Source organism: Anguilla anguilla, chromosome 9, assembly GCF_013347855.1.
Source record: "Anguilla anguilla isolate fAngAng1 chromosome 9, fAngAng1.pri, whole genome shotgun sequence".
Classification (NCBI taxonomy): domain Eukaryota; kingdom Metazoa; phylum Chordata; class Actinopteri; order Anguilliformes; family Anguillidae; genus Anguilla; species Anguilla anguilla.
This window is the reverse complement of record NC_049209.1, coordinates 43651547-43677456: the sequence shown is the minus strand read 5'-3', so window position 1 is coordinate 43677456 and position 25910 is coordinate 43651547. Positions and strand designations below refer to the sequence as shown.

General features: G+C 47.2%; 2 protein-coding genes across 6 annotated transcripts in view; one reads left to right on the top strand and one right to left on the bottom strand.

Moving 5' to 3' along the window:
- Positions 1 to 1188: 1188 nt before the first annotated feature.
- On the top strand, positions 1189 to 6028 carry LOC118234907 (spermatogenesis-associated protein 22). 5 transcript variants are annotated; one of them, XM_035431764.1, is made up of 8 exons: positions 1189 to 1275; positions 1800 to 1900; positions 2181 to 2324; positions 2549 to 2711; positions 3628 to 3976; positions 4292 to 4400; positions 4533 to 4630; positions 5414 to 6028. In XM_035431764.1, exons 2-8 carry the CDS (start codon positions 1858 to 1860, stop codon positions 5603 to 5605), a joined length of 1098 nt encoding a protein of 365 aa, XP_035287655.1. In that variant the 5' UTR covers positions 1189 to 1275; positions 1800 to 1857; the 3' UTR covers positions 5606 to 6028. The 5 variants fall into 5 exon arrangements, with proteins under 5 accessions (XP_035287655.1, XP_035287653.1, XP_035287651.1 ...); XM_035431762.1 differs by having other exon boundaries at positions 4274 to 4400; XM_035431760.1 differs by having other exon boundaries at positions 4271 to 4400.
- Positions 6029 to 6087: 59 nt separating this feature from the next.
- LOC118234908 (transmembrane protein 211) overlaps positions 6088 to 25910 on the bottom strand; it is a 100742-nt gene continuing 80919 nt past the window's right edge. Inside the window, exon 3 of the mRNA XM_035431765.1 lies at positions 6088 to 8752. Within this exon, the coding sequence (XP_035287656.1) occupies positions 8526 to 8752 (227 nt within the window). The 3' untranslated portion in view covers positions 6088 to 8525. The remainder of the gene's footprint in view (positions 8753 to 25910) is intronic.

The following is a 25910-nucleotide window of genomic DNA, read 5'->3' as shown; positions in this document are numbered from 1 at the left end:
TCCTAGGACTTCTACGACATTAAGATCATCATATTGAAAGTGTTAAGGCAGCAGAGGGTGTTGGTGCATCCAGGCTGGGTAGCGACACCATACATGCAAAATAGATGCGGGACAGAGGACTGAGGTGGGGAGGGACTGGAGGTCAAAGACTTTGCAGGGGGACAACCGAGAGTCCTTGTATGGCATGTGACTCTAAAGGAGGCCATTGTGCAAAGATCACAATTCTGTCACGTTATACTGTCAAGGCTTTCATGATCTCCAAGGCACTCAGTACACCCATGATATAGGCTCCCGATTGCAGGCTGACCAGATGTCCTCTATTAACCGGACAGTTATTCCTTTGAGACCACAAATATCCATCCAGGTGGGATTTCTAAATACCTAAAATGTCCAGTTAGATTTTCCATAGACCTTATATAAACAAACAGCCTAGTATTATGTTCATAATGCCCTCCCGTCCCATCCTCTTTTATTAAAATCCATTAAAAATTGTCACTCTAGCCAGAGGTTACTTTCAATACATTTTCCCCTTTAATGATCAAGACAGAGAATGTGAATGTTACCCTCATTTCTACATATACTAGGAAGATAGGAAGATACACTGGGTGAGTTCGTTGATAATTGTATTTTACACAAGGACACACATGTGCTCTGAACTTGCCTCGAAGCAAACTATACATTCACACTGGCACAAATAGTTCGTTCTTCTGGTAAATTCTACTGCTAACACAAATTCAAAATAGGCTTAAAGCCAAGGGTAGAGTTAATTACCAAGTGTAAATATCCTGAACTATATCTCCATAACGACTTTTTAAATGAGTGGTAAATTCTATGCATTGGACTTCCTTATTCCAGTCGCTGTATTATTTCGTCACAGCTCAGCAAATCACTGCTTTGGCTGAACTTCAGTGCCATCTAGGGGCTAAATATAATTTCGTTTTATTCTCACGTAAAATATGATGAGAATGGAGATTAATCTGTGTGTAAGGGAATTTTTGCAGGGAACACTTTTCTTTAAAACATTTGAACACTTTGAAGATTTTAAATTTAATACAATTGGTCCTCGTCTCGTTTCAAAATAGTTCAGTGCAGTAACAAACGGTATCTGAGCCTCATTTAAAATCCACAGAGGTGTCCAAGTGGCTCGACCGGCTGCCACCAGACAGATGACATCGCGAGCTTGACCTGGCGCGCACTGGGCTTCACACAGAACAAGAAGCATTTTTAGTTTGGCCCGAATGAGAGGTTCAAGAAATAATTTTCTTATACCGAAGCGTAGGTATCGCTGGTTATTTATCCATTTATATTTGAAACAACTGGGAAAAACTATGCTGATTGTATGGGGAAACGGTACTGAAATATGTACCAGCTGAGTTCGTCCCTCAAGTTTGTGTTGAACGTTAACTAGCTTGCTAACATTAGCTAGTAATGTTGTAAACAGTTATCAGTTATCTATCTAAAAATTTTATCGCCCGCATTTGATTTGTTTTACGTTATGCTTTGAGTGGTAAATATGTCACCATAGCTAGTTAGGTAAGGATAAATCAACAACATATACTTAACGTCAGGGTCAAGATAGCTTGAAGCTGATTAACTTGGCAACGAATGTGCAATATTATGCTAATGGTAACTGTCATTAGCAACCTGTCACTTTTCAACTTCACTTTGAGCGGAGTTTAGAGATCAATTTTCAGTTAAAATGCATAAGGTAAATAGCAATGCAGCAAACAAAGCATTCACTCTGTAATTATTTTAAAATGTAAAGATCTAGAGATTAATCGCGGTTTTATGTTTCTCAGGTTATTATTAATCGAGGAACTGCTGGAATAAGATTAATTAATTAATTCCATCACTAAAATGAAAAGGAATTTGAGCGAAACTTTACCCAGACCCACTGCTGGTAAGATAGTCACATTGTGTTAGCTAACTCATTTTATGTAAACATGTAACAATGTAAAAAAAATAAAATAAAAAAATTTTTTTTTTTTAATTGAAGATAATTGCAAGGTATATCCCAGTACAGCTAATCTATTATGGAAAACAAATTGTACTTAAAAAAATAAAAACAAAAACAATGTATAGCCTACACAAGAAAAATCAGTTATTAACACTTTAATAGAATCCTTGTAATATAAAATATTTTAAAACTGCTAATTAAAGTCAGTGTTGTTCCTATGTAGGTTGTCTGTCTGTGCCACTGTTTAATCAAAAGAGAAGAAGCCGGCTACCTTTGACATCAAATCCACCTGAGAATGAATTCTGTCGGACTGCCAGCAATGAATTTCATCCAGCAGAGAGCTTGGCTTCTCCCTCGATGTCATCAGGTAACATGGCACGCAGCCATATTGTATGAATTGTTGCCAAGTTGTGTAACAGCGCTGTAACAATCATGTACTTGTTTACACTTATGTTATAATCTCATTTGCACTAGATGACGCTAAAATACAGGGAATTTGCTAATTCAGTCTAGCACTTTCTCTCACACAGCAGCATCCAGAAAAAATAACATTCAAAAGACAGTCTCAAATGTAAGCAACTATTTCCTCAGGGAATTCTGGGAACTCTGATGGCAATGCCCCAAACTACATAATGTCTGCTGGGCAAAACAGTCCGTGGAGCAGGCAAGGACAGCTGAGCAACAGACCAGCAGCCAGCTCTGCGGGAAGAGGCCTTGCGCCATTAACACATCCCAGTAGAACTGGAAACGTGGGGTAAAGATTATCGTCAAGTATCCAAAATATTTTAGATAAGATTTCTGAAGCCCTGAATATACATACACTACATGGCCAAAAGTATGGGGACACCTGACATCCAACATCTCATCCGAAATTATGGTAATTAATATTGAGTTGGTACCCTTTGCTGCTATAACAATCTCCACTCTTCTGGGAAGGCTTTATACTAGATGTTGAAGCATTGCTGCAGGGATTTGCCTCCGTTCAGCCAGTAGAGCAATAGTGAGGTCAGGCACTGATTGGGCGATCAGGCCAGGCTTGCAGTTAGCTTTCCAGCTGATCCAAAAGATGTTGGATGCAGTTGAGGTCTGGGCTTTGTGCAGGCCAGTCAAGTTCTTTCTCACAGTTCTATATGGGCCTCGCTGTCTGCCCGGGGGCACTGTCATGCTGAAACAGGAAAGGGCCTTCCCCAAACTGCTGGGGAAGCACAGAATCATCTAGAATGTGATTGTATGCTGATGGATTAAGATCTGCCTTCAGTGGAACTAAGGGGCCTAGCCCAAACCATGAAAAACAGCACCAGACCAAGGGGTATCCATATACTTTTGGTCATATTGTGTAGTGCATAGATCTGTCTTATAAAAGTGATTATTGTTTAAATATTTGTTTAAACGTGCAACATTTTGCTTGGAATGTACCATATCTATACCAACATCAAGCAACATTATCCTTTGTGATGGTCAATACATATATCACACTTTATTCATTAAAATAAATACCGCTTGACTAAAACTAATTAATTACAGGACAAAGCTTTGAGCGACAGTTCCCCTGTCCCCTGTTCCCCCAGCAGATTTATTCCATTTAATGTTAAGTTGGTTTGCAGTCTTCTTGAAATAATGTGCCCGTCTTTAATTAAGCGCCTAGTAATTGTTTCAATTCGGTGTTGCAGACCGCAAATGGGACAGCCGGGATCAACGGGTTGGCAGGGCCCCAGTGCACAGCCCGGCGCCAAACCGTGCAGTTTCCCCGACAGCAGGGGAAGCGTTCAGTACCGGTCCCAACCTTCCCACACTTACGTGCAATCAGGCCAGCAGTCAGTGCCCAGACAGCCAGGTCTCCAAGGATCCTTCCGTCCACTGCAACCGCAAAGACCGGTGACCACGCCGCCCCCGCCGCACCCGCCCGCTGCAGGCGGCCAATGGCAGGACTCGACCTGGAAGTTTAAGACCGCTGCGCACAGCGGTCAGTTCAAAGAAGATAACCCGGTTCTTCCCACCAAAAATGCCACCCGGCCTCAGGTAATGAGAAGCCGAATGTTGAGTATTTCAAAACGTTTTTGGTCATAGAGGCAGAGGGAATGAATTGCATTAGCACAATGACACATTGAAGGATAATAAAGAACGGTCTAAAGGTATTGTAGTCTAGCATGACTAACCAAACTATCCAGGCACGGAAAAACTTGATTTGCCTAATGTCAAAGCTAATTCCCACACACAGAGAGAATTCTGAAGTGCTCCATCATCAGAGATGCTGTATATGCTGTCATATTGGTTAGCGTGCTACAATTTAGCATTTTTGCTACTTGTATTTAGCAGAAATCAGCTGTGTTGCAGATTAAGCTGGCGGTGGACAGTTCCCTGCGCGTCCTGACCACGGTCATCGGGGGGATGAAGCACTGGAGCCAGTACAAGGACAGAGTGGCCTGCTTGTTTGAGGTTTTCGGTGGGTTCCCTCAGCTCTGCCTGGCTGACATGCAGATGAATGTGTTTACACGGTACAGTACATAAAAGGCTGAGGTGGGTCTCTTCAGCTTTTACGCGATTCTAATCGCTCCCCCCACCCCCCCTTCTCCAGCGACTCTCGACTCTGCAGTCACGGTCGGTAATCACGGTGCAAAGAGCTTCCTCTTGAGGGACGGGAAGGATGTTGTGCGCTGCGTCTTCTACGAAACTGTGAGTCTTTAACCACTTCCTCTGGAAGCGCTGCTCTTGTGAGTTAATAATTCAAGGGCATCAAAGAATGTCTGTAGACTCCTCTTCTAGAGAGCCAACCAAAGGGCATTGCAGATCAGCTGTAGCCTCCTTTTATCGAGCCAATCAAAGGGCATCACAAATCAGCTGTGGCCTCCTTTTATCGAGCCAATCAAAGGGCATCACAAATCAGCTGTAGCGGTCTTTTACAGAGCCAATCAAAAGGCATTACAGATCAGCTGTAACCTCCTCCTACTCCTATAGAGGGCAACTTAAAGGGCGTTACAGATCAGCTGTAGCCTTCTTTTATAGAGCCAATCAAAGGGCATTACAGATCAGCTGTAGCCTCCTTTTATATATTCTGTAGCCAATCAAAGGACAATGAAACAATGAAACAATGGCTGTAGCCTCCTAGTAAGAGTCAATTGGAGGACCTTCCTTTGTTTTCCTGCTGTGTGTGTACATATAAACACAGGCTGACAGCGGGGTCTCTGGTTGTCATCTTGCTCATGCAGCAGTGTTGATACGTTCTCTGCGCACTCAGAAGAGAAATCCACTCGGCTTGAATTAGTCATGGCTTTCCTCATGAATATTACAGAGGGTGCTAAAAATAAGCGTCTGAATTTAAAAGCCAGCTGCAGAGCAAGTGAAGCGAGTGAAGCTCAGCGCAGCTGCAGCGAGAGGTAGCACGCACCCCTCCCCTCGACCCCCCCCCACCACCCCGCCCTCTCATCCCCCCCACCCCCTCGCCCCCCCCCCACGCAGGACCGGGACCTTCCCAGGCTGATCCGGGGCCAGGTGCACCGCTGCGTGGGGAACTACCACGGGGGGCGGGACCTGCTCACCTGCGTGTCGGTCAGACCCGCCTCCCCCTCAGAGCAGAGGAACGCCCAGGAGTCGGTGAGGGCGTCGGACGCGGAGATGAGGCGGCTGCTCCAGTCCTTCAGCGAGATCTGACCTGTAGGGGGAGGGCAAGGGGGGCGTGGCCAGCGGCAGCTCAACATTTAATTGGTTAAGAAGTGTTCCAAACGCAAGAAAACCCGAATCAGTTTCTCTGCATAACATGATTGTTTTCCTAATATGAGATTTTTAGGAACTGTTTGAATGTTGTTCACATTAAATATGTTATATTTATATATTTATTTATGTTCTCTTTTAGCATCAGATTTCTGTCAGATCTGCACATTCCATTGCAGATTTCACAGCTGATTAATATAATTGAATATGAAGGTTAATATATACTGTGTAGAGCCATATATGGAATGGGGGAAAATGCACATCCGTGTGATTCCTCATTAAGTCCCACTGTTTTTTCATACATACCTGTTCATATGCTCAGATCTGTTTGTGTCGAGTCAGTGAATAAAATGTTTTCATCAGTGATCAGTCTGAACAGTGGTGGGTTTGTTTTTAACCATTGAGAAAAAAATAAAAATATCTTTGTGGTTTAGGAAACATTTTATTACAAAGGATATCCACAGAACAGCTAACAATGTTAAGTTTCAGGGGTTAAACACATGTTGATGAGGTAATATTTTAAAATATATATTTCAAAAGGACATTTTAGAATGAAAAGTGAGCTCACACAATTTGTTTTATTTACAACCAAAAGATACAATGGAAACTCATTACATCTAATCTACAAAACAGAGTTCCACCAGTGTTAAGACTATACATACAATGTTCAACACACTTAAAAAAAATTATCTGCAACAATCAGAGTCAAAGCACAGCCAGTGAGGTTTTGACAAGTTTAACATCATCATTGTGGGTGATTTTCTTTTATTATTTTAACAAGTTTCCATTTTATATTAGCCCATCCACCCAGAAGGCTCCATTAATATTTCCCATTGTTAAGACAAGTAACCATGAAATTGAGGACAGCGCAAAAAACAGTTTGGAGCAGGGGAGATCGTGTGATAATGTTGAGTCTGTGGTGCTCTACAGCACACTGCTTGATCCATTAAATTATCCTTGAACACAGTTTAAAAAAGGAATTTGCAGAACAGATTAAAAAAAACTTGCATTACCTCCGCTAACGAGGTCATTAATTTCGCCATGCTTAACACATTACAGGGTAACTGATAACTACAGGACACGTTCAATTTGTACGGCCACAGTTCTCCCATGCAGAGTCCTATGCTAAGGTAAATGAATGCATTAAGAGCACGTCGTGACCTTTTTAATAGAGTGATTACGGTGATTTATTCCACGTAGCTAATTGACAAACGTGCCAGGGCGCGATTTAGCGCGAGAAGAGTACCGTCACGTATTCCGAAACACCAGGACTGCGGTAGCATTTAACTCTGTTAAAATCATGTTCTTTCTACACAGTACAACTGCAAACATTTACGAAAATGTACCACACACACACACACACACAGGAATGAAACAAAACCAAGTATGCTTATCGTTTCACAGAACAATACACAGTTTTTCCAGAAATCGATGACAACCTGAACAGTATTGAAAGTTGCAGTTGTTACTGTATGAAGGCACAAGTCGGTTGGGTTTAAGCAAGTTTATCCAAACTAGGTACTGTGAACCAACCCCAATGTCATCTGCTATTCAGCAAATAGCACTTGCTTTTCTCTACCTTTTCCCCTGAAGTACATTGCTCCTGAATTATTCTGTAGTTTAAGACCATCCCTTAACAGAAAGCCTACTGATTTGGATTTTAAATGCGTTCTTCCTTCAGCACTTGGCAAAGGGTCGATATAGATGTATGTCATGCCTACGCCAGTCAGTGAAAAATCAATTTACACAGTTTTGAAGTCATTACGTGTATTTATTTAGTCACATGATAGAATTTCTTTCTTTATACTTTGAAAAGACTGGATTTTCCGAAGGCAGGTGACGTGGATTTCTGGTACTTCTCTTTGACAGTTAGGTTGGTCTACTGACATTTTCAGGTTTTTAAAAAGAAATCACTGGTACATGTTGTATGAAGTTTGGCCGTGCAGCCACAAGACATTTAAAATGCACATAAAATATGTATAAGTTATTATTTCACCTTCAATTTCTTCCCTTCTCAAATGCCCCACAACCGCAGCGTTGTTAGATACTGCAGCTGGTCTCAAGTCCAGACACTATGTACAACAAAAACTCTTTTAAATCTCAGAACACAGCACATCCGTTCAGCACAGTCACCGATGTAATGAGCACCTTTATCCCTTTCCAAGTTCACATCCATCTTCAGATCCATTTTGTCAAATTTCCTTCTCACCGTTTTTCAATTCAGTCCATGTTCAGTCCACTGAAGTGTTTTTCACCAATAAAAAGATAATTAAAATTTTGAAATATTTTCTGTTAGTTTTTTTTAAAAAAGCCCCTGAAAAGTTTCTTCTTCTTTCACCTCAAAGTTTCCTCTTTCTGCTGTCCCCTCCACGCACTAAACGCATAAACTCCCTGATAGCAGAGATTATTCTGGAATGTTAGATTTACAGCCCATGCATTATAGCAGGCTATGGTACGCTACGGTAACCCAAAGCAGACATAAGTCCCTTACACCTACAAATGACAGTCAAAAATTATTTCATGTACTGTACAAGGGGCTGGTACACTTCCAGATATTGGTCATTTATTGTTCTTGGTCTGTTGTTCACAATCTTTGCACGTCAGGCAAAGACATCTAGTCCTTCAAACAGATTAGTATATTGATAAAAAAAAAAAACTGAAGTATAAAAATAACAATAACTTTTTTGTTGCAATGTGATAAAATAGTTAGGTGAGTTTGATTGGCAGGCAGATACAAAATCCATTTCATCCCGTAAAGTAAAGAATTGTGGAAGCAGTATTTTGCATGACAGATGAAAACGTGTACTTTGGGTGTGTTACACACACTTGCGTTCTAAAGAGTCACCTGCAAATGTTGTCACTATAAAATGGTGGGCAGAGGGGTGGGAGATAAGTGCTCCTTGGGTGCATATTTGGCAAAGAAAGGCAGGAAGAGGGTGAGCATGACTCCCACTATGGCCAACATGTAGCCCCAGCCGATTTGGCACTCTCCCGCGTAGTAAATGCCGGAATCCCCACAGAAGGACTTCACCAGGGCCGAATTGAGTCCGAAAGGATACACCAGCAGTCCAGACGCCATGATGAAAACTGGAGGACAAAACAGAGAAGGAAAGAGAAGGATTTCAGTCACAGGGAAAAAAGTCGATGCTCAGTGCCGGTAAACGAAAAGGTTGCAGGTTCAAATCCAAAGCTACTTACGCCCCTGGGCAAGGCCCTTCACTAGAATTAAATCAGTGTGTTTCCAGCTGTGGAAATGTATAACGTGTCGAGTGTGGGGAAATTGTACGTAAACCACCCTGAGTGTCCGTTAAGCAAATTAATAATAAATAAGAGAGCAGGGTGTGTCGTTTTTTTTTTTTTTTTCTACTGGAAAATTCGTTGTCAGTCCACTAGATGGCAGTAGAGGCTATCCATCATGTGAACAGAGTGATAATAGATCAGTCTTTTGGTTTAATCAGCTGTCTGCTGTTTGTGAGGTGGTAACAGATCAATCAGGAGTTTGGATGGTTTCAGCTACCCAAACCAGGGGACTGAAATTCTTGGAATAGCGACAGCTTTTTATTGTTTTAATGAAAAGGGAGCACAGATTGGATTTGAAGCAAAATGAATCACGTTCACAAAAATCCATTAAGTGTCTCACAAAAAAAACATGTCAAAGATGTACTTGAAACGAAGGAGCTCACTATCGCCGGCTTTTAATAGGCACCATCACTTCTTTCACGGCCATTAGGAAATTGAGTCACCTGTGTGCAAAGCCAAAGCACCAAAATATCTACTGACTCTCGTTCGGTGCCTGTTCGCTTCACAGAATGCAGGGAAGGTCAGGTTCCTCTCAGTCTCTATCGGGATTGAACTGGGGCACAAGGACATGCGAGCATTCCACAGTCTTATTCAATTAACCGCAGCAGCAGCAGAACAGAACGGAACAGAATTGAATTGCCGGACCGACGCTACAGCTTCAGAGTTTCTTTAATCAGAAACACAGTTTCTCCTTCGCGCATGCTTAGCAGCAGGCAGACAGAGCGCAGCACGGACCACCCGCAGGTGGAGCACGCTGTCTTTGTAATTGGCATGATTAGTGACGTAGCTGGAGGTCATGTCTGCAATGGCAAACAATATGCTGGCTAGAGCGTATTTCCAATAGGTCCGTTCCAACAAAGCATGAGGATATGACATTTTCTAAAAATATCTGATCTTTTTTTTTTTTTTTGCAGAATATTGTTCACAGGTCGTCTTAATTTAGTGAATTAGGGCCAGCAGGCTGTGGGTGGTGGAAGCAGGTTAATGTGCTCTGGCCTCCCCTTGTTATATTCAGCTCATTCACGCAGGGAGGCCCATGTAGAACAGCCTGTATTTATCTTCTTTTCAAACTGGCTGCTGATGACTGTTTAACGGCACCCGCTATCAAAGTATCATTTGCTTTTTCGGGAAGGTCCTGAAAGACGCCGTGGGACTCCCCCTCTGGCATAAGTTTCTCCCCCCCTCCTCCTTCCCCCTCCCGGCAAAAAAAGGCAGACGCGCACGTACTGAAATCCAGGGATTAGCGAATGAGTCGGTAAACGTCTGGCGCAAGGAGGATCGCCTGAGGAAAAACGGTCTAGATTCACAGGGCACAGTCTCCATCAGATAAGCACTTGGGTTCGGCGATATCATCTGAACGAATGAATGAACTCGCACCTACAAAACAATAAGATGCTCACAATCACGCAACTTTCCTTACAGATGTACAGTGGAACTCCCTGGGTGGCAGTGTAGTGTAATGGGTAAGGAACTGGTCTTGTAACCTGAAAGGGCACAGGTTCGATTCCCGGATAGGAAACTGCCGTGGTACCCTTGAGCAAGGTGCTGAACCTGCATTGCTTCAGTATATATCCAGCTGTACAAATAGATGCAATGCAAGTGCTGTGTAAAAAGTTGTGTAAGTCGCTCTGGATAAGAGCATCTGCTAAATGCCTGTAATGTAATGTAATGGCCAGACAATATCCTCACAGACGGAAGATCCTCATTGTCTTGTCTGATCTGACCCCATTGGAAGATTTATGGACCCAGAGCACTTCTGTATATTGTAAAGCTCACACTGATGCTATTATACCATTAGACACAATGAAGGGCAAGAGGTGATATACGGATAAGCGGTGTGTGAGTATGTGTGTGTGTGTGTGTGTGTTTCTCGTGACCAGATATCACGGGTCATTGCTCATTTAAAGACACGGGGTGCCCTGGGAACAATCTCCATGCCCACCCTCACCCCTTCCTCAAAACTCCAATGCTGGAGAGGGGTCACAGAGGTCAAAGACTGGACCGAAGGAGGGCAAAAGGTCACCCGTAACCGTAAGGTTCTGGCGGGTGCGCAGAGGCAGGTCTGAATTTTGGAGTCTGGGCTCCGATCACACACTGTTGTGGCGCTCACAAAAGTACTTCAGCTAAGCGAGTCTGTCTCCACGTCCTTGCGCTTGCGTAGAGAGCTCTGGGTAGCCTCAAAACAACAGCATGCATACGCTTCCCTCTCCATGCTATATAAATAAAGGACGTCTGGATTACAGCGCCTGGATTTTGAGTCGCGAAGATGAACTTTTTTCGGAGCGAGCTGCACCTTTTTTCGGCGGCCGGTGTCGGCCGCTGTTTCGCCGGCGGTTTTAATCAGCGGCGACGCGCTCCGGCGTGGCGGCGGAAGCGGCGGTCGCCGCGGGAACGGGGCCGCCGGCTGCGTGCGATGCCTGTCTGAGGTGGGCTGGCATTTGACAGAGCTGGATTACACGCCTCCGTGATATTTATTTTTTTATTTACCCTTGTGTCACACATCAAAAGAAAAGGCAACACCATTCTCTGGTGGCAGCGAGGGAAGCCCCAAGTCACAAGTGACATTTCCCACGTTTAAAGGCAATCTATAATCCTCATAAACACTACTATACAACAGGAAACAGGATCTGACCTCCAAAATCACTTTCAGAATCCATGGTCTTGCATCGACTATTTTTGTGATATCTACACAGTAAAATGTCCAGTGTTAATTCAACTCTTAACAGATAACATTTGGTCCTCCTACTTTGGTCCACATGCTGTATAGGCCTACTTCTGTAAGTGTGGTGTAGAATATTAATTGTGATTCAGCATTCACTCTCAGCTGCAGCGCTGAGCTGGTGTTGGGGATCTTCGCTTCAGGTTGTTATCACTGGAGGAATACACACCTGGGGCGAAACTGTGGGTCTCGACCCGACCCTCCCCATTAAAATGCAGCCGCTGCCAAGCCCGTAGCCTCTGAGCCATTCTCCATTCTGCGTTTATCACATGGTGCCCTTTCTGTGATTAGTGCGCTAGGATCAGCGCAGGTATCTTCGGTGTCGCAATGTTGCTTTTGGGACAGCTAGCGGCTGACAGCGCTAATGGCCCCGTAAAGGGAACGTCTGGAGGTGAGCGAGTTCACTCTTTTATTGTCACAACACAGGGTAGCCGCACGCTCCTCAGATTAATGTGTTTTCCCTGTAGCCCGCAAACCGGAGCTATGGCTGTTTATAAGAGACGCGTGAGAGATTAGCTCTCTTAGCCCGAGTTTACCGATTTAATTCAATCAAGCACTCAGGTGCAGACGTGCATTGCGTCGGTTGCTGTGGGTCCATAGATCGTGACTCACACACGGATGCGCCTTGGGAGATTAATTCGCTGTGATGCATATGATACATAAGTGCGCTGCTGGGTAGTAGCAGAAGCATTGGGCTAAGAAAGCTAGCGCTGCTGTCGAGCAATGAGCCGATGCCAAAAGGCGGAGAAACTCCATAAAAGCAACCAGGCAGGAGCGCTCGCGGCCAGCAGGGATCTGAAAATACCGACCACGTCAGTGACATCATTAAAGGGCTCAATCAAACGATTCCATTTTACATTGGAAAAAAATAGCGGAATCTTCTCCAGCTTCCTCGTCCTCCTCCTCCGGTCTAGTCTGGATGCCCCAGAGTACGTCACAGCAGAGAGAACATGCTCTTCCAGAAGAGTGACATTAATTTTGAGCAGGATTACTGGTCCTTGGTCAGGGGGAGCCTATTCAGCAGGGACTAGGCGACTTCAGCTCTTTAAGATGCACTTGGGAGGCAGGTACAGCGCTAATAAATGCAGTTAGCCGTGCGGAAGTGCAGTTAAAACGCAATTACGGGGAGTAAGAACTGCCCTAGCACAATAGCTGCGGGGTGGTAAAAAACCAGCCTGCTGCAGTCCTGAACCTCCTATTCCACACCTCAGCAGTGCACCGAAGGGAACAGTGTTCTCCTCGCACCAAACTGAAGCTAACAGGATGGATTAGCCAGCACAGTGACAAACAGTGGATCCGTGAACATAAGAGGAACGCCGCCATTCATCCCCTTATGAACTGTAGCTGATGTCTTTCTGTTCTTGAAGTAAGCTCATGTCAGCGTAAATACTCAGTTAAGAGTAATCCACCATGTTGTCTGGTCACCACACTCCAGCCATAAGTATTTGCCACCCGACCTCATTCTAACTGTCTGGAATAAAGGTGCACCCTACTGGACACTTCCCCCAGGGTATCTATGGAAGTGAGGGAGCGGCACGAAGTTCACTTCACAAACAACTCCCGGATTCAGAGGGCCTTCGTCAATCATAAGGTGTTCCTCAGGCCTGGTAAATTGGAACGTGAGAGGTTTTCTCGGCAGGCAAATTTGGGCGCATGATATTTCTGCCTGGATATTTTGGGGCGTTACAGTGTTGTTTCTGAGGAAGGGTGAAGGGAGGGGCTTTCTTCAAACAGAGAGGAATTTGGCACTGACTTTATCGCATCAGTTACACTTCTGCGTGAGCAAGGCATTACAGAGCTGAGAGAATCCACCTTCAAAGGCTTCAGATGAGCCGGGTTTGGCATGAGACAGTGAGTCAGAGTCCAAACGAATGCGTATCACCCTTCAATACAACAATAAGCCAGCATTCAGCCTGAGACACACTTAAGCACATGAATACAAGCACGCGCACACACACGCACACACAAACACAGAAACACACACCTACACACATGCACACAAACACACAGCACATATACAGATGCACAAACCATCACCCACAGACATACGGACACACACACACACACACACACAGAAACACAGATTCACTACACACATATAAAGCTACACATACAATCACACACACGCACACATGTAGACACAGAAACACAGATGCGCACACAGCTACACACACACACAAACGCACGCGCGCACACACACACACACAAACGCACGCACGCACACACACACACACACACAAACGCACACACACACACGCACACCCTGCTGCCTCCACTCTGGGAGGTGCTGTCACAGCGGCAGCCCGAGGGGGTCAGACCCTGGCCCCGGCCTTGGCCGGTTGGGAGGAAGATCCCGGCGGCGCTCTTCATCAATCCCCCCGTCAGCCACGCGGGGTTGGGGGGTGGGGAGTGGGGGGCGGTCTGACAGCGCCGTGGGGCCCGGAGCTCCATAAACACGTCCCCCTGCCCGGGAGCCCGCCAACCAGAGCCACAACCAGGACTACCCAGCGGTGCTCAAACAGCCCAGCCCTGCAGCCCAACGTGAGAGACGAGCGCGCTGCTAACGGAAGGCTATTCCTGATTTCGTGGCGCGGCCGAGCCGCGGACATTGTTCCAAATAGAGACGAACTGAGAGCTCGCGGCGCGCACATCCGTTTGGGTTTATTTTTTCTTCTCTCTCTTCTCGTCGCTGTCTCTGTAATAAATATGAAAACATCAGCGACCGCACGCACAAAAAAAATAAAAAATCTGGTACAAATCACCTGCGAGAAAAACTAATTTCTCTCCGCAGCGCGCGCTGACAGAGTGTCATATTTTATTTGAGTCGTGCTCACCCAGGCTATTTATCTGTCAACGCGGAACAAACAGGGCAGCCTGGCGCTGAGAGGGGGGTATGTGCAGGTACCTACACGGACAGCAGAGGGCAGCACTGGCAATATGGGGGAGAGCAGACCTGTTGTACTGCCTGCCCCTCACGGGCAGAACATCATTTTGGCCGCCGGTGCTCAGGGCCTTGTTGCTAAGTCTCCCTTCCCTAGTGACGAGGGGGCGGGGCTTGATATCTGAGGGCGGTGCACATAACATGTCTGACACTCCTTCACCTGACTGACATCAGTTCATCACGCTCCATCTTAAGCGTCAACATAACCGCGCCAGAGGGGATGTAAGAAACCGCTCTCGCTCCTGAGTCCACGTGACGAAACCCAGCTGCGAATAACTGTTGGAGATAGTCTCCGCCCCCTTTCGCTCGCGCTCTTCCTCCTCGTTCAAACGTGGCAGCTGTTTACCGCAGGATTCTAGAATGCCACCGCAGCTGTGGAAGAGCTTATTTCTAAAGGCGTATCCTTTAGAGGTAATCAAGGAGGAAAGGGCAATTTAATTAAATATAATGGAGTTTCTAAAAAAAAAGACAGTTAACTTCATTTAAGTTCATTGAGTGAAGTAATTAAGATCCTTATAGAGGTTCTGCATGGCATAGTTTATAACATGACCATGATATGCAATTTTGTACGTTGCTTTGGATAAAAGCGTCTGCTAAATAAATGTAATATAATGTAGTAACACTTGACTCCTCAAGAACAGTAGATGGGAGCAGTGTTCTAGTGAGAGTCCAATTTAGAAAGGATCTCTCTGTGTTTTCAAGGGAGCACAAGGTGAAAACTAAGGTTCTCTATCTGAATATAAGTTAATATTCCTTTATTTGAGTGGCACATTCAAAACAAAGTGTGTAGAAATGCAGATGTGTTTTGCTTAATCGTGCCTACGCTTAAGTACAAAGTGTCTGCAGGCTTTTATTAGTTTGTTTTGAACTTGGCACTTAAAGGCTTTTATCTCTTATTCAGTGTCTGGGCTCTGGCCTCGTACTTTCGCACAGCAGACATCCCTGACTCAGACATTCAGAGACGTGTGGGTGTCTGGCCCAGGAAATAAAGCCTGTTCCAGCCAGAGCAGTGACGGGTGGTGGAAGAGAAGCCCTTTGTCCTGTCGCGCTGTTGGGGAGCTCGATAGCCGTGGCTGTCACTCTGAAGCGCTGTTCTGGAGACCCCCCAGCTCTGGGGTCACATGACCTGACCTACCCCCCCCCCCCCCCGTCCTATAGGCTCAGGCACGGAAGGCCACGCCCACAACTCCGCCTGCAACAGAGCGTTTCCTGACAGCATTACATCGCCCCGAAGAGCTCTGCAGCGGCCACAGCGGTAAAAGAGCACATCTGATAGGCCTTCCATTGCTTGCCAGAGCATTTAAATGGGACAGTGTGGATGGGGGTGGGGGGGCGTGATAAATGAAATGTATTCTACAGTCAAACTATGGGACGCACAGAGAGGGCCTCATCAAAGGGGAACGGGGGAAGGGATCCCGTTTCGTTGTTTTTGAATCGCAGGGGCTCAAACTGTAACAGGAGGCGAGGCAGAGAAGATAACCATTCAGAGCGGAGTGTAATCCGAGCGCCGGTGCCGAGACTCCTTTACAGAAGGTGCCCCGGCGAATACCGTTATCGCCATGCCGACGAGGGCGCCTGCCGCCAATCGCCCTCTGTGTGGCAGCGTCATGGGAGGAGTCAGCTCTGAGTCGGCCAGGCCAGGTGCCAGGTAGCTGCAGTGCCACTCGCACGGTACCCTTACACACACCTTTGTTTTCTCACTGTAAATAGATATTCTTTTGCATTTGTCAATGGAGGCAGCACGGGGGTGCAGTGGACAGGCAGGTCCAGGGTTCGAATCCGGCCATGTTCGTGTGGGGTTCCTTCGGGTTTCCTCCCACAGTCCAAAGACATGCAGGTAGGCTAATCGGAGACTCCATAGGTATGAGTGTGTGGGTGAATGGTGTGTGTCCCCTGTGATAGATTAGCGGCCTGTCTAGGGCCCAATGCACGCTGGGATAGGCTCCAGCACCCGCCATGACCCTGCCCAGGATAAGCGGGTATAGATAATGGATGGATGGATTTGTCACTTGCACTTCCCGAAGGGATTGCACAGTGCACAATAAAACACCGTTGCTCTGAAGTGCGATTGTGGCTGAGCCATCATTTTTGGGGCGGGCTGCGGACCTACTGTCCCTCACGGCACACCCTCGCGCTCACGAGTCTCTAAAGAGGCAGAGACCTTCTCCGGTCCCCATGTGGGGACACCTGATCAGGTGATGTCAGTGTGCGACAGATGTCAGTCCTGGACCCCGCACAGCAGTGACGGGCGTGGTTAGCCTGCTAGCGCTAAGCAGGTGAGGTAAGACCTTGCGTGTCCCAGGCAAATTCGGGACATATACATATAAGAGTGAGCAGTAGCTAGCTGGGGTTATAGCTAAAAACAGCATGAAGCCATGCTATTTAATACAATAAAACAAAGGAAAAACGTCTTTACTCAGTGAGGGGTGAATGGGTTCAAAAGACAGGGGGCGCTACACTAAAAATCAAGAGCCGGAAGTTTGAGTACTTCCTCAGCTTCCTGTTGAGTGTGCTTAACGGGAACATGTCCTGTGCCTCTTGTAGGCATTCATTAAAATGCTAAGGCCTCTGGTTTGGATCAGACTTTATTACCTTGAAAAACTGACTGCAGTAATTCAGTTAGCCATCAGGCGAGCCGGCCAGCCAATTGAATTAGAGATTGATGCCCTCACATTTTGTCCAGGACCAATTCCAGGTTCCTGGGCTGATGTCATTCGTCTCAGCAGTTCCTCCCAGCCAGGCCTATCTGTTAGAAACCAGAGCCACTGTCTCATACACACTACATCTCTCTCTCTCTCTATCTCTGTCTTTCCATCTCTCTATCTCTCTCTCACTCTCTCCGGCTTTCTTTCAGTTTCTCCATCTCTCTCTCTCTCTGTCTGTCTGTCAATCTCCCTCTCTGGCTCTCTCTGTCTCTCATCAGCTTTAAACTGTCCTTGCGCTAAGCCACCTCCCCCACTCGATCAGACCAATCGAAGTAGGCAGCACAAATCAGAGGACGCACCTCAACTCGACGCTCAATCACGATCCATTACGCACAAGGGCAGGTGATGGCCGGCCAATGTCGATCCTGGCATTACTCTGCGGGGGGGGTCTGTCCGGCAGCTCAGCGTCTGCAGGCACGCTGTCCCTCATCTGTGCGGGACAGGCACCAGGGAGAGGCCCAGGGCCCTGTACACCGCCCCCGCCCCCCGCCGTTCAGGCCTTTGTCAGACGAGAGAGAGAAATCCCTCCGAATACGAGGACAAATGTTTTCCCCTCTATCTCATCTGACCTACAAGCCCTCTCGTGACAGCTCCAGCCACTGGAGAGCGCAGCTCGCTGAAGGGGGGGGGGGGGGGGGGGGGAACGTGACGAGAAATATATGAATCGGGGTCCCTGGGTATTCACAGCCGGCCAGGAAGAGGCGCGAACGCGGTTGTCCACGCGCTTGGGGGGGGGGGGGCGGGGCGGTGCCGTATCCGGCCGTGCGGCGCAATTCGCGGCCACGCCCCTCTGCCTCGCCCCGCCCGGACCCCGGCTCCGCCCGCCGCGTTGTTCAAACGCCGTTAACTCGACTTCTCCCCGCTTTCCCACGTTCCCCGGCGGCGGCGGCGGCAGTAACTCGACGTGAGGGGGGAAACTCCTCCTGACGGAGGCGTAAAAAACGAGCCCGGCTCCATCCCCCCACCCCCCCCCCCCCCCCGCGCGAGCGTCGGCTGTTTTTTTCCCCTGCCAGCGCTCCGTCGAGAGTGAATAATAAATCTTTATTTGCCAGAGGTGCCCTCATTTGTTTCTTCTCGACTACATTGTTTGTCAGTGACGGAACGCGGGGTGGCATAAAATATGTGCTCCAGGCTCCCGCAGAACAGAGAAACCTTGTTTAATTACACTGCCCGTTTCATAGCAATTCATCAAAAAACCCTCTCTCACTGAAGGTGTTCACATTTTTAGCCATTCTTTTTCCCTTTAGAGACCCCCCCCCCCCTCCCCCCGCCCCCCAGGATTAAATGATTCTGCACGTGCAGCAAAGACATCTGTTGTGACCCCATCTCCAGAACCTGCGACAAGTAGGTTCATGTTTTGTCCTCAGTTTTTCTTAGTAAACCGCATCCCCTTCAGTAACCAGCGAGTGACTGGTCTGTGACAGGAGGGAATCAGGGCTGCTTAAGACTCATCAGAGCGCTGCAGGTCACGCGAAACGGTGAGATATGAAACTCCTTGTGCGTGCGTCGCGTGTCTTTCTCCTCATCTGTACCCAGCGCCTTAAATAATACAAGCTGGCCGAACGGAAGGCGTGCTTCGCGGATTCCTCTTCCCTCGTATGATTTATGCGTGTTCCCCGGACGCAGGAGGGCATTAGCATTTCCCCCCCCGGATTGGAGCCCGGCGGCGCGGTAAACGATTGGGCCTGACCCCTCTCTCGCACCGGGCTGTCGACCGGCGGCGGCGGCGGCGGCTGCAGGTGTCTCCCGCCGGCACTCAAACCGGGCCGACGCATCGCTCCGGGCGCTCCATTATCTCTCCGGCGCAGACGACGGCCCCGCTAATTACCGCCCTTTTCACGCCGGGGACGACCGGCCGCGGCTCGCGTGCCAAACGGCGCGGCGGCGCGCCGCGTTCCGAGCAGCGCTCCGAGGCCACCGACAGCGACCAATCACAGCCAGGGTTCGAGAGAGAGAGAGAGCCGCTCCACGTGACTGAGGGAGGGAGGGAGGCAGAGGCGGTCGCCTGGTTACCTGGGCGTAGAGGCTCCGCTGAACGTTACCGCTGAGTTAAACGAGAGCGAGCACCTCGCGAAAGCTAAAGGAGAGCGCCGCCGAGCGGCTTTACCGCCGGAGTCTGAGCGCAAACGCGAGCGGGAGGAAGCTCTCCTGCGCACGCGCCTCGGGTGGAATCCGCTCGACAGTCGGATCAGAGAAGACGCGTCGAAAAGACCAAAGATAGAAGGTTCTGGGTTTCTGTGAAGACGCTCTGCTCGGAGCCTCTATCAGCCGGTACTAATTAGTTGGGGGTTCTTGGGAATTGCTGTTCTTTCAGCAACCGCCGGTACTACGGGAATCACCGGAAGACCAGTCGGCTTCAAAAGAATCGGTGAAGTACTCCTTCAGATGGAACTGGCTCTACTCTCCCCCTGCTACAGAGCTAAAGTAGTGAGTGGGTATGATTTGGCAGTGCATATGATATGTGATACAGTATGTGTGCGTGTGTGTGTGTGTGTGTGTGTGTGTGTATGTATGTGTGTAATATGGCAGTGAGGACACAGGCTTGTTATTATTGCAATATTAGCTCCGTTTGTCTCACCATAAAATACAGCACATGAGCTGACAGACAGGAAGACAGTGGTCTACCCTGGTAAAGAGGGAGGAATGTGGAAAGGAGGAATCTCAGGGTCTACCCATTCTTCAAATCAGAGATGGACAGAGAGAGATAGACGACTACAGCTCTGAAAAGTTTCAGACATGAATAAGATCTTTGTGCGCAGCGCCCCTGTCACTGAGATAAAGCACTTTCCGTGAGTGACATCACAAATGTGCGAGGCAAGGCAGTCATTTCCATGACAGAATAAGGAAATGATTGAAATTTCAAGCTGCTACTTGGAGCTGAATTTGGTTGGATTCAGATAATTTAGTGCACATTTCCGGGAAGATGTCAGAGCAGTGGGCAGGATATGAATGCTAATTCCAGAAAGCTGAGCAACTCAGCTCAATTCAACTTGTGTTTTCTATAGCGAACCATGTTAAAAAAGGTTCCATTTGCACAGAATGGTACCACTTATTGTTCGCGACACATTAAATGAATGGACCAGTGAAATTGGTGTACAGGCCCACGACTACTTTAGATATCTTTTTCATTGCATGAAGCAATAGAGAGGGCATGAACAGCAGATATACCTGTACATGATTAATTCACCTGAATAATTCAAGTCAAGTCCACAGCAAGTCCATTTAAAGAAACAATTACTAAATGCACTGTGGAGTCAATGCATAAGACGACTTGTTTTCATTAACCCTTTAAGGTGTAAGATCACAAATATGTGAATAGAATTTTCCTAACTGAACATTTTATCACTGATGTAACAATCTCAACTGATAACTGAAAGAAATGAACACTTGTAATTCTGAAAAAAACATTCCATAAAACCTACTCTTCAAATGGTTAAAAAAAAAAGCTGTCACTCAGAAAAAAACTAAAGACGGACACAGAAAGACGTGAAAATAGAAGGGAAGCAGTGCTTGCAGCCCGTTAAACATAACTGTGGGTGTACAATGTGACTGAGTTGTATCTGACCCCTCTACCAGTGGTGTCTAGGGTAAAATACATAGGGCTGAGGTCCCCTTGTTCAGTTACTGTAGGAATGTGAGACGACCAAAAGCTACTCAAATGACAAACACAAAATAACATGGTCGAGAGATTAGGTCAAAGCCAACTCGAGCTGAATGCAAGATGCCTATGAATTACCATATCAAAGGATGGGATGGGACAGAGGAATCCTGTTCTTTAAAGTGGAGGAATTTCAGCCTCTTTACACTGCAAAGACCAAAGAATAAGTCAATCTCAGCAAGTATATTTAGTCTTAAATGTAGACTTAAAATCTTCATTACTTTCTTGCAAAATAAGACAAAAATACTGAGGTGAGACAGTTTGACTCATTTCAAGATTTGCCAGTGGGGTAAGACAATTTCACTTGTCAAACAAACAAGATTTTAAGTCTCATTACAAGACAAAAACACTTCAGACACTTCTTTGCAGTGCAGTCTTTCAAGCTTGAACCAAGCAGTTGGCATTTTGATTTGCGAAACGGCAAGAAGAGGCAAGGAAACGGCGCGGACGTCATGTTAATTGAACAAACTGCCAAAACGCTGCCAGAGAACAAACGTTCAGCAGAAGTGGAGCGCAGAGCAGTCCGCACATTAATCCCCACAAACATTCAAAACAAATATTAACATCTGTCACGAGAGTGATGAGGCTGTAATTACTCAGCAAGGCCATATTCGGCGTGTTTTCGCCAGCCGTACAAAAGAGCGCTCCCGCAGAGACTGCCGGATGCGGGTTTTGAAGAGAAAAAGCTGTTGCCCTTTAGCCAGAGAAGTGACGACGCGCGTCGAGAGCCACTCGAAGGCTAACGCCGATGCAGCTGCTCGCGCCGCGGACTTGCGAGCCAAGAGCCAGAGCTAAATACATAACGTGGCAGGCCTCCAGTCCGAGCTGCTCGGTTCAGATGGCCCAATCAGGCGCTCGCGTTCGCACTGCGCGTACTTGCGACGACCGCCGATTCTGCCTTCTCTTCAGGGGCCTGTCTGATCGCGTTCCAGCCACGAACACGACAATTCCAGCACCTAGGAGCCCCTCTCCACTATCTCGGGCTGGCAGAGAGACTCTAATTTGGCTTATGTTTTAATGTGGCCTACGCCAGAGACCACTTCAGGAGACTTTTTTTAGTGGCAAGACTCGGAATGCGGGGACTACGCTGCATTTTATAAATCGCCGAGCTTTCACCGATCAATACATGCCACCGCTCGTAAAAGGTTCTATTGACCCCACGCCGAGTCAGAAAGAGTTGATGAAATGATTTTTTTGCCAGTCGGTATTTTTTTTAGTAGTAAATCACAATGTAACTCCGGACTGAATATAATGATAATTCTGCCTCGGTGCCTTTCTTTCAACGGGATATTTAGAAGAATGATGCAGCACTCAGTTAATGTAGTAAGGCAATGGAATTTTAATGCCGTCCGCACACAGATAAATTATTCTTTTTTTAAGCCGTAAAGTTATCAGCACTCCCAAGGTTGTGGTCGGTTCCATTTAAATCCAGTCAATTCAGGAAATAAACTGAAATTCAACTCATGAACTGAAAACGTCCATAATTATATGAGGGTTTATATGAGGATTTGGCCAATAACTAATTGAATTTTAATTCATTCCCTGAATTGAAATGGAAGCCTCTGCAAAGCACTGTACATTTTAGGAAATTTATAATGAACCTGAAAGCTCTTGACACAAATAAATATAAATGAAAAGAAAACGCGCAGTTATTGCGGTGGTGTAAATCCGCTGAGGTCGCCTCGGCAACACCGCCCCTCGCTCATGTGACGCCTATGGGCGGTGGACAAAAGGCCTTGAGTTGCAGCGCAGCACAAAGGAAATCAAAAACGGACGACAGGAAGATAGAAAGCAATAGAAAGGAGCGAGATTTACACGGCGCGATAACGCGAGAGACATTCAAATTCACAGCCCGTCCTCCATCTTCACGGGCATGATGGGGCATCGGCGGTTTTCTCCCGCGTTCCTTCATATAAACGACGCCATTACACGAAGTTCTTATCGGTTTGAGCGCGCGTGTGTTTGCGCATATATAAGGAAGCGTAGCTCTTTTTTATGACGCGGGCAGCACTCAAGCACAAAGGCTTGTGTGATTGTCACCGAGGCGGTGGCAACGCTCGTGATTTTACAGCCACTAGTTCCAGTCGAGGCTGTGCCCTCGCCTCTTTTGAGAATGGACCGTTAATGCTAACCTTGGGTCCCTGGAGCTCGAACACTGAAGGTAAAGCTCGATAGCACGAAATAGCACATGCACGGGGTTTACATTCGCACTGACAACGGCCCCTAACCCGTTTCTGATGGTTTTGTCATTATTAAAGATTTCCAGTCTGTGTGAAATGGCTGACTCCCTTTACTTTGACTGTGTCCAATATGACATTACAGTGCCTAGTGCTAGGTTATTTACATTATGACAAAGAGCACGACTTTTGCTACTGGGGATAAAATTACAGATTAATTTTACTCGAAAGAAGCAGAACTAAAGGTGAGTCTATTAGCTGAAAAATTGTTACCTGAAAAGAAAGATTAATTGGCTACTAATGGGTGATTTGATATGGTATGCTTCTTAATCGTAAAAGAAACGAATCAAAAACAAATGCATGTGCTACATTTTGTCTATTTTATCTATGTCAGATTTTTTTTTTTAAATCATTAAACATGATTCTGAATCATCCTCTCTGTTCATCAAAAGAAACCTACAGAGATGGATCTCCAGGAGAAGGGATGTCTCTCAGCTCTGGCACAGTCTTTCAAAAGACATCCATCTCCACGCTGTTTTTAATCTATCACCTTAATTACTTTCATTTCCATACCATCGCCCACATTTTAATGCCTCAAATTAATTCACCTGTCAGGACAAATTGGTTGTCCTTGACTTCATCCCCCCCCCCCCCGGTGTCATACAGTGCAACCAGGTCTGAAATAATGTAACGTGGAGACACAGACACTTCCATAACCCAAATCGATTTCAAACTGTCCTGTGTTTGTTTGCTCTAATTCTCCGTGCTCGGCTGTTTTCTGGGCTCCGTGAAAAATGCTAACAATGGCGTGGGCTTTTGAGGAAATGGGTCCAGACCTAACACTAACCCGCTGTCTCCTCCACTCTAAGATCTCACGCAAACTACGTGAGAAGACTAATGAACGGCAGTGAGCACATCTCCCACGGACCGGACATCGCGTCCACAGCAAGGCCACTTCTGCTCCCGTGCATTCACTCCTTTTCTATCGGGGTAAATCACACAGACCGTGCCGACCATTGCAACAACAACTAGGTCAGTGTACAAAGACTGGGGTGGCGTGGCAGGATGTTTAGAGGGGGTTTAGAGATCCGGTTGATATCTCTAAAATTTAATTTAAAAAATGGCAATATCCTCAATGAAACAGGGGCCTCCGCTGCACTATCCCCAGACAATCTCAGAAATAGATCTTCCTTTCTCTTAGACAACAGAGGAAGAGATGTGAAGGCCTGGAGACGTGGCGGAGAGCGGTAAGTAGGTGCGATGACTCATTAATCAGCCTTCCCCCGGTGACGCCAGGGCAGCGTAATGAATTCCTCCTGGAGGCAGGGGGCCCCGCAGCGCTCCTGTAATGAAGGCGGAGCCCCCGTGGCCCTGCCACCGCCGTGACTCCTGACCCCCTGGCATTAAAATGAAATGAGAACCATTACTTCCAGTCTTCACCTCACCGAGGGGGGGGGGGGGGGAGGGCCAAACCGGTCCATAAAGTGGCACCGCCGTAAATAACATCTCCGTCGAAAGCCGTCAGCGAGGCGAAGGCAAGGCTTTAAGGTGCCGAGGCCTCGGAGCACGTCAAATCCCATTGTCTTTCATTTCTAGATGGAAAATGCAGTCTAGAAAAAAAAAAAAAAAAAAACACTGTCCGTGTATCGCTGTTAAGGATGGGCCCTTGGGGGACGCCGGGCAGAACATTCAGCCCAAGGTAAGCACGACATCCATCACGCCCCGAACGGGCTGTCGGAGGGATCATACACACGCACCCGTCCGCCGTAGACCGCCGCCGCGCCATCTGCAATCAATCAGCGCCCTTCCCGCCACGAAAAAGTCCCCGCGGCCGTCCCGCGGTTGTTTATGCGGCGGAATCTTCCTGCGGCAGATGTCAAGACGGCTTCCTGCGCCGGCCTTGGACGCCACCGCCGACGCCGCCGCCGCGCATTGTTCCCTCACGCTTCCTGTCTGAGGAGACTGCTGTTGACACAACCTCGGCGATGAACCCGGCCGGGCTTTTTTTCTTTCACGGCAGACTTTTCCGGCGGACGTCGTCGGACGTCGCCGGAGCCTGCGGCGGCTTGCCTCTTCGGCGGCCTGACCCGCCCGAGCACACCCCGGGGACGGTTCCCCAACAGAACACACCCCTCTGTTCTGCGCTCTCAATGGGAAGAATACACAAAAAAACCAGTTTGACTCGCGCGTTGTTTGTGAGGCTTCAGCCCGCTGCAGGGGAATAACGGCCGAGGACCGGAGGTCTGCCGTTCAGCCGAAAACCGAAAAAGCTTCGGGAACGTGCTTCCGCCGTCCTTTATGTGCATCGCTGAGAAAGAGATCAACGCTGGGTCTCTTTCTCGGTTCTCTCAGCCGAAGGGGTCTGCAACCCCGGTCCTGTAGAGCCACAAAGCTCTGCTGGTTTTTTTGTTTTCGCCTTAAAATCAGCACTCAAATCAGACCCAATTAACCAGGTGAAGATTGTTAACTGTGTAATCAGCCGTTTTAATTGGTTCATTAAGTGCAAAGTAACAACAAAACAAGTTAGCCTGACCTCTTAGTTCCTAACACACCCTTCTAAAAACCTGGTTACTGATACCGATACAAGTATCCATCTATTAATGAGGCAGGGAACTCACAGCCAGCGGCTGTCACTCAAAGAGGAGAAAATCAAACAAAAGACGTGGAGCTGCAATACTGCAGCAAAGCCCTTTCCCCCTGTCGTGTCAAGCGACCCGGCTAATTCGATGCGAAACGCAGGCATCC

What these genes read in the sequence shown, in the direction of transcription:
- LOC118234907 (XM_035431760.1), top strand. Translation starts at nt 1,858, where the DNA reads ATGAAAAGGAATTTGAGCGAAACTTTACCCAGACCCACTGCTG. An exon ending in TTTACCCAGACCCACTGCTG is followed by an intron (nt 1,901 to 2,180) that starts GTAAGATAGTCA and finishes GTTCCTATGTAG; the next exon opens with GTTGTCTGTCTGTGCCACTG. An exon ending in CTGCTTGTTTGAGGTTTTCG is followed by an intron (nt 4,401 to 4,532) that starts GTGGGTTCCCTC and finishes CCCCTTCTCCAG; the next exon opens with CGACTCTCGACTCTGCAGTC.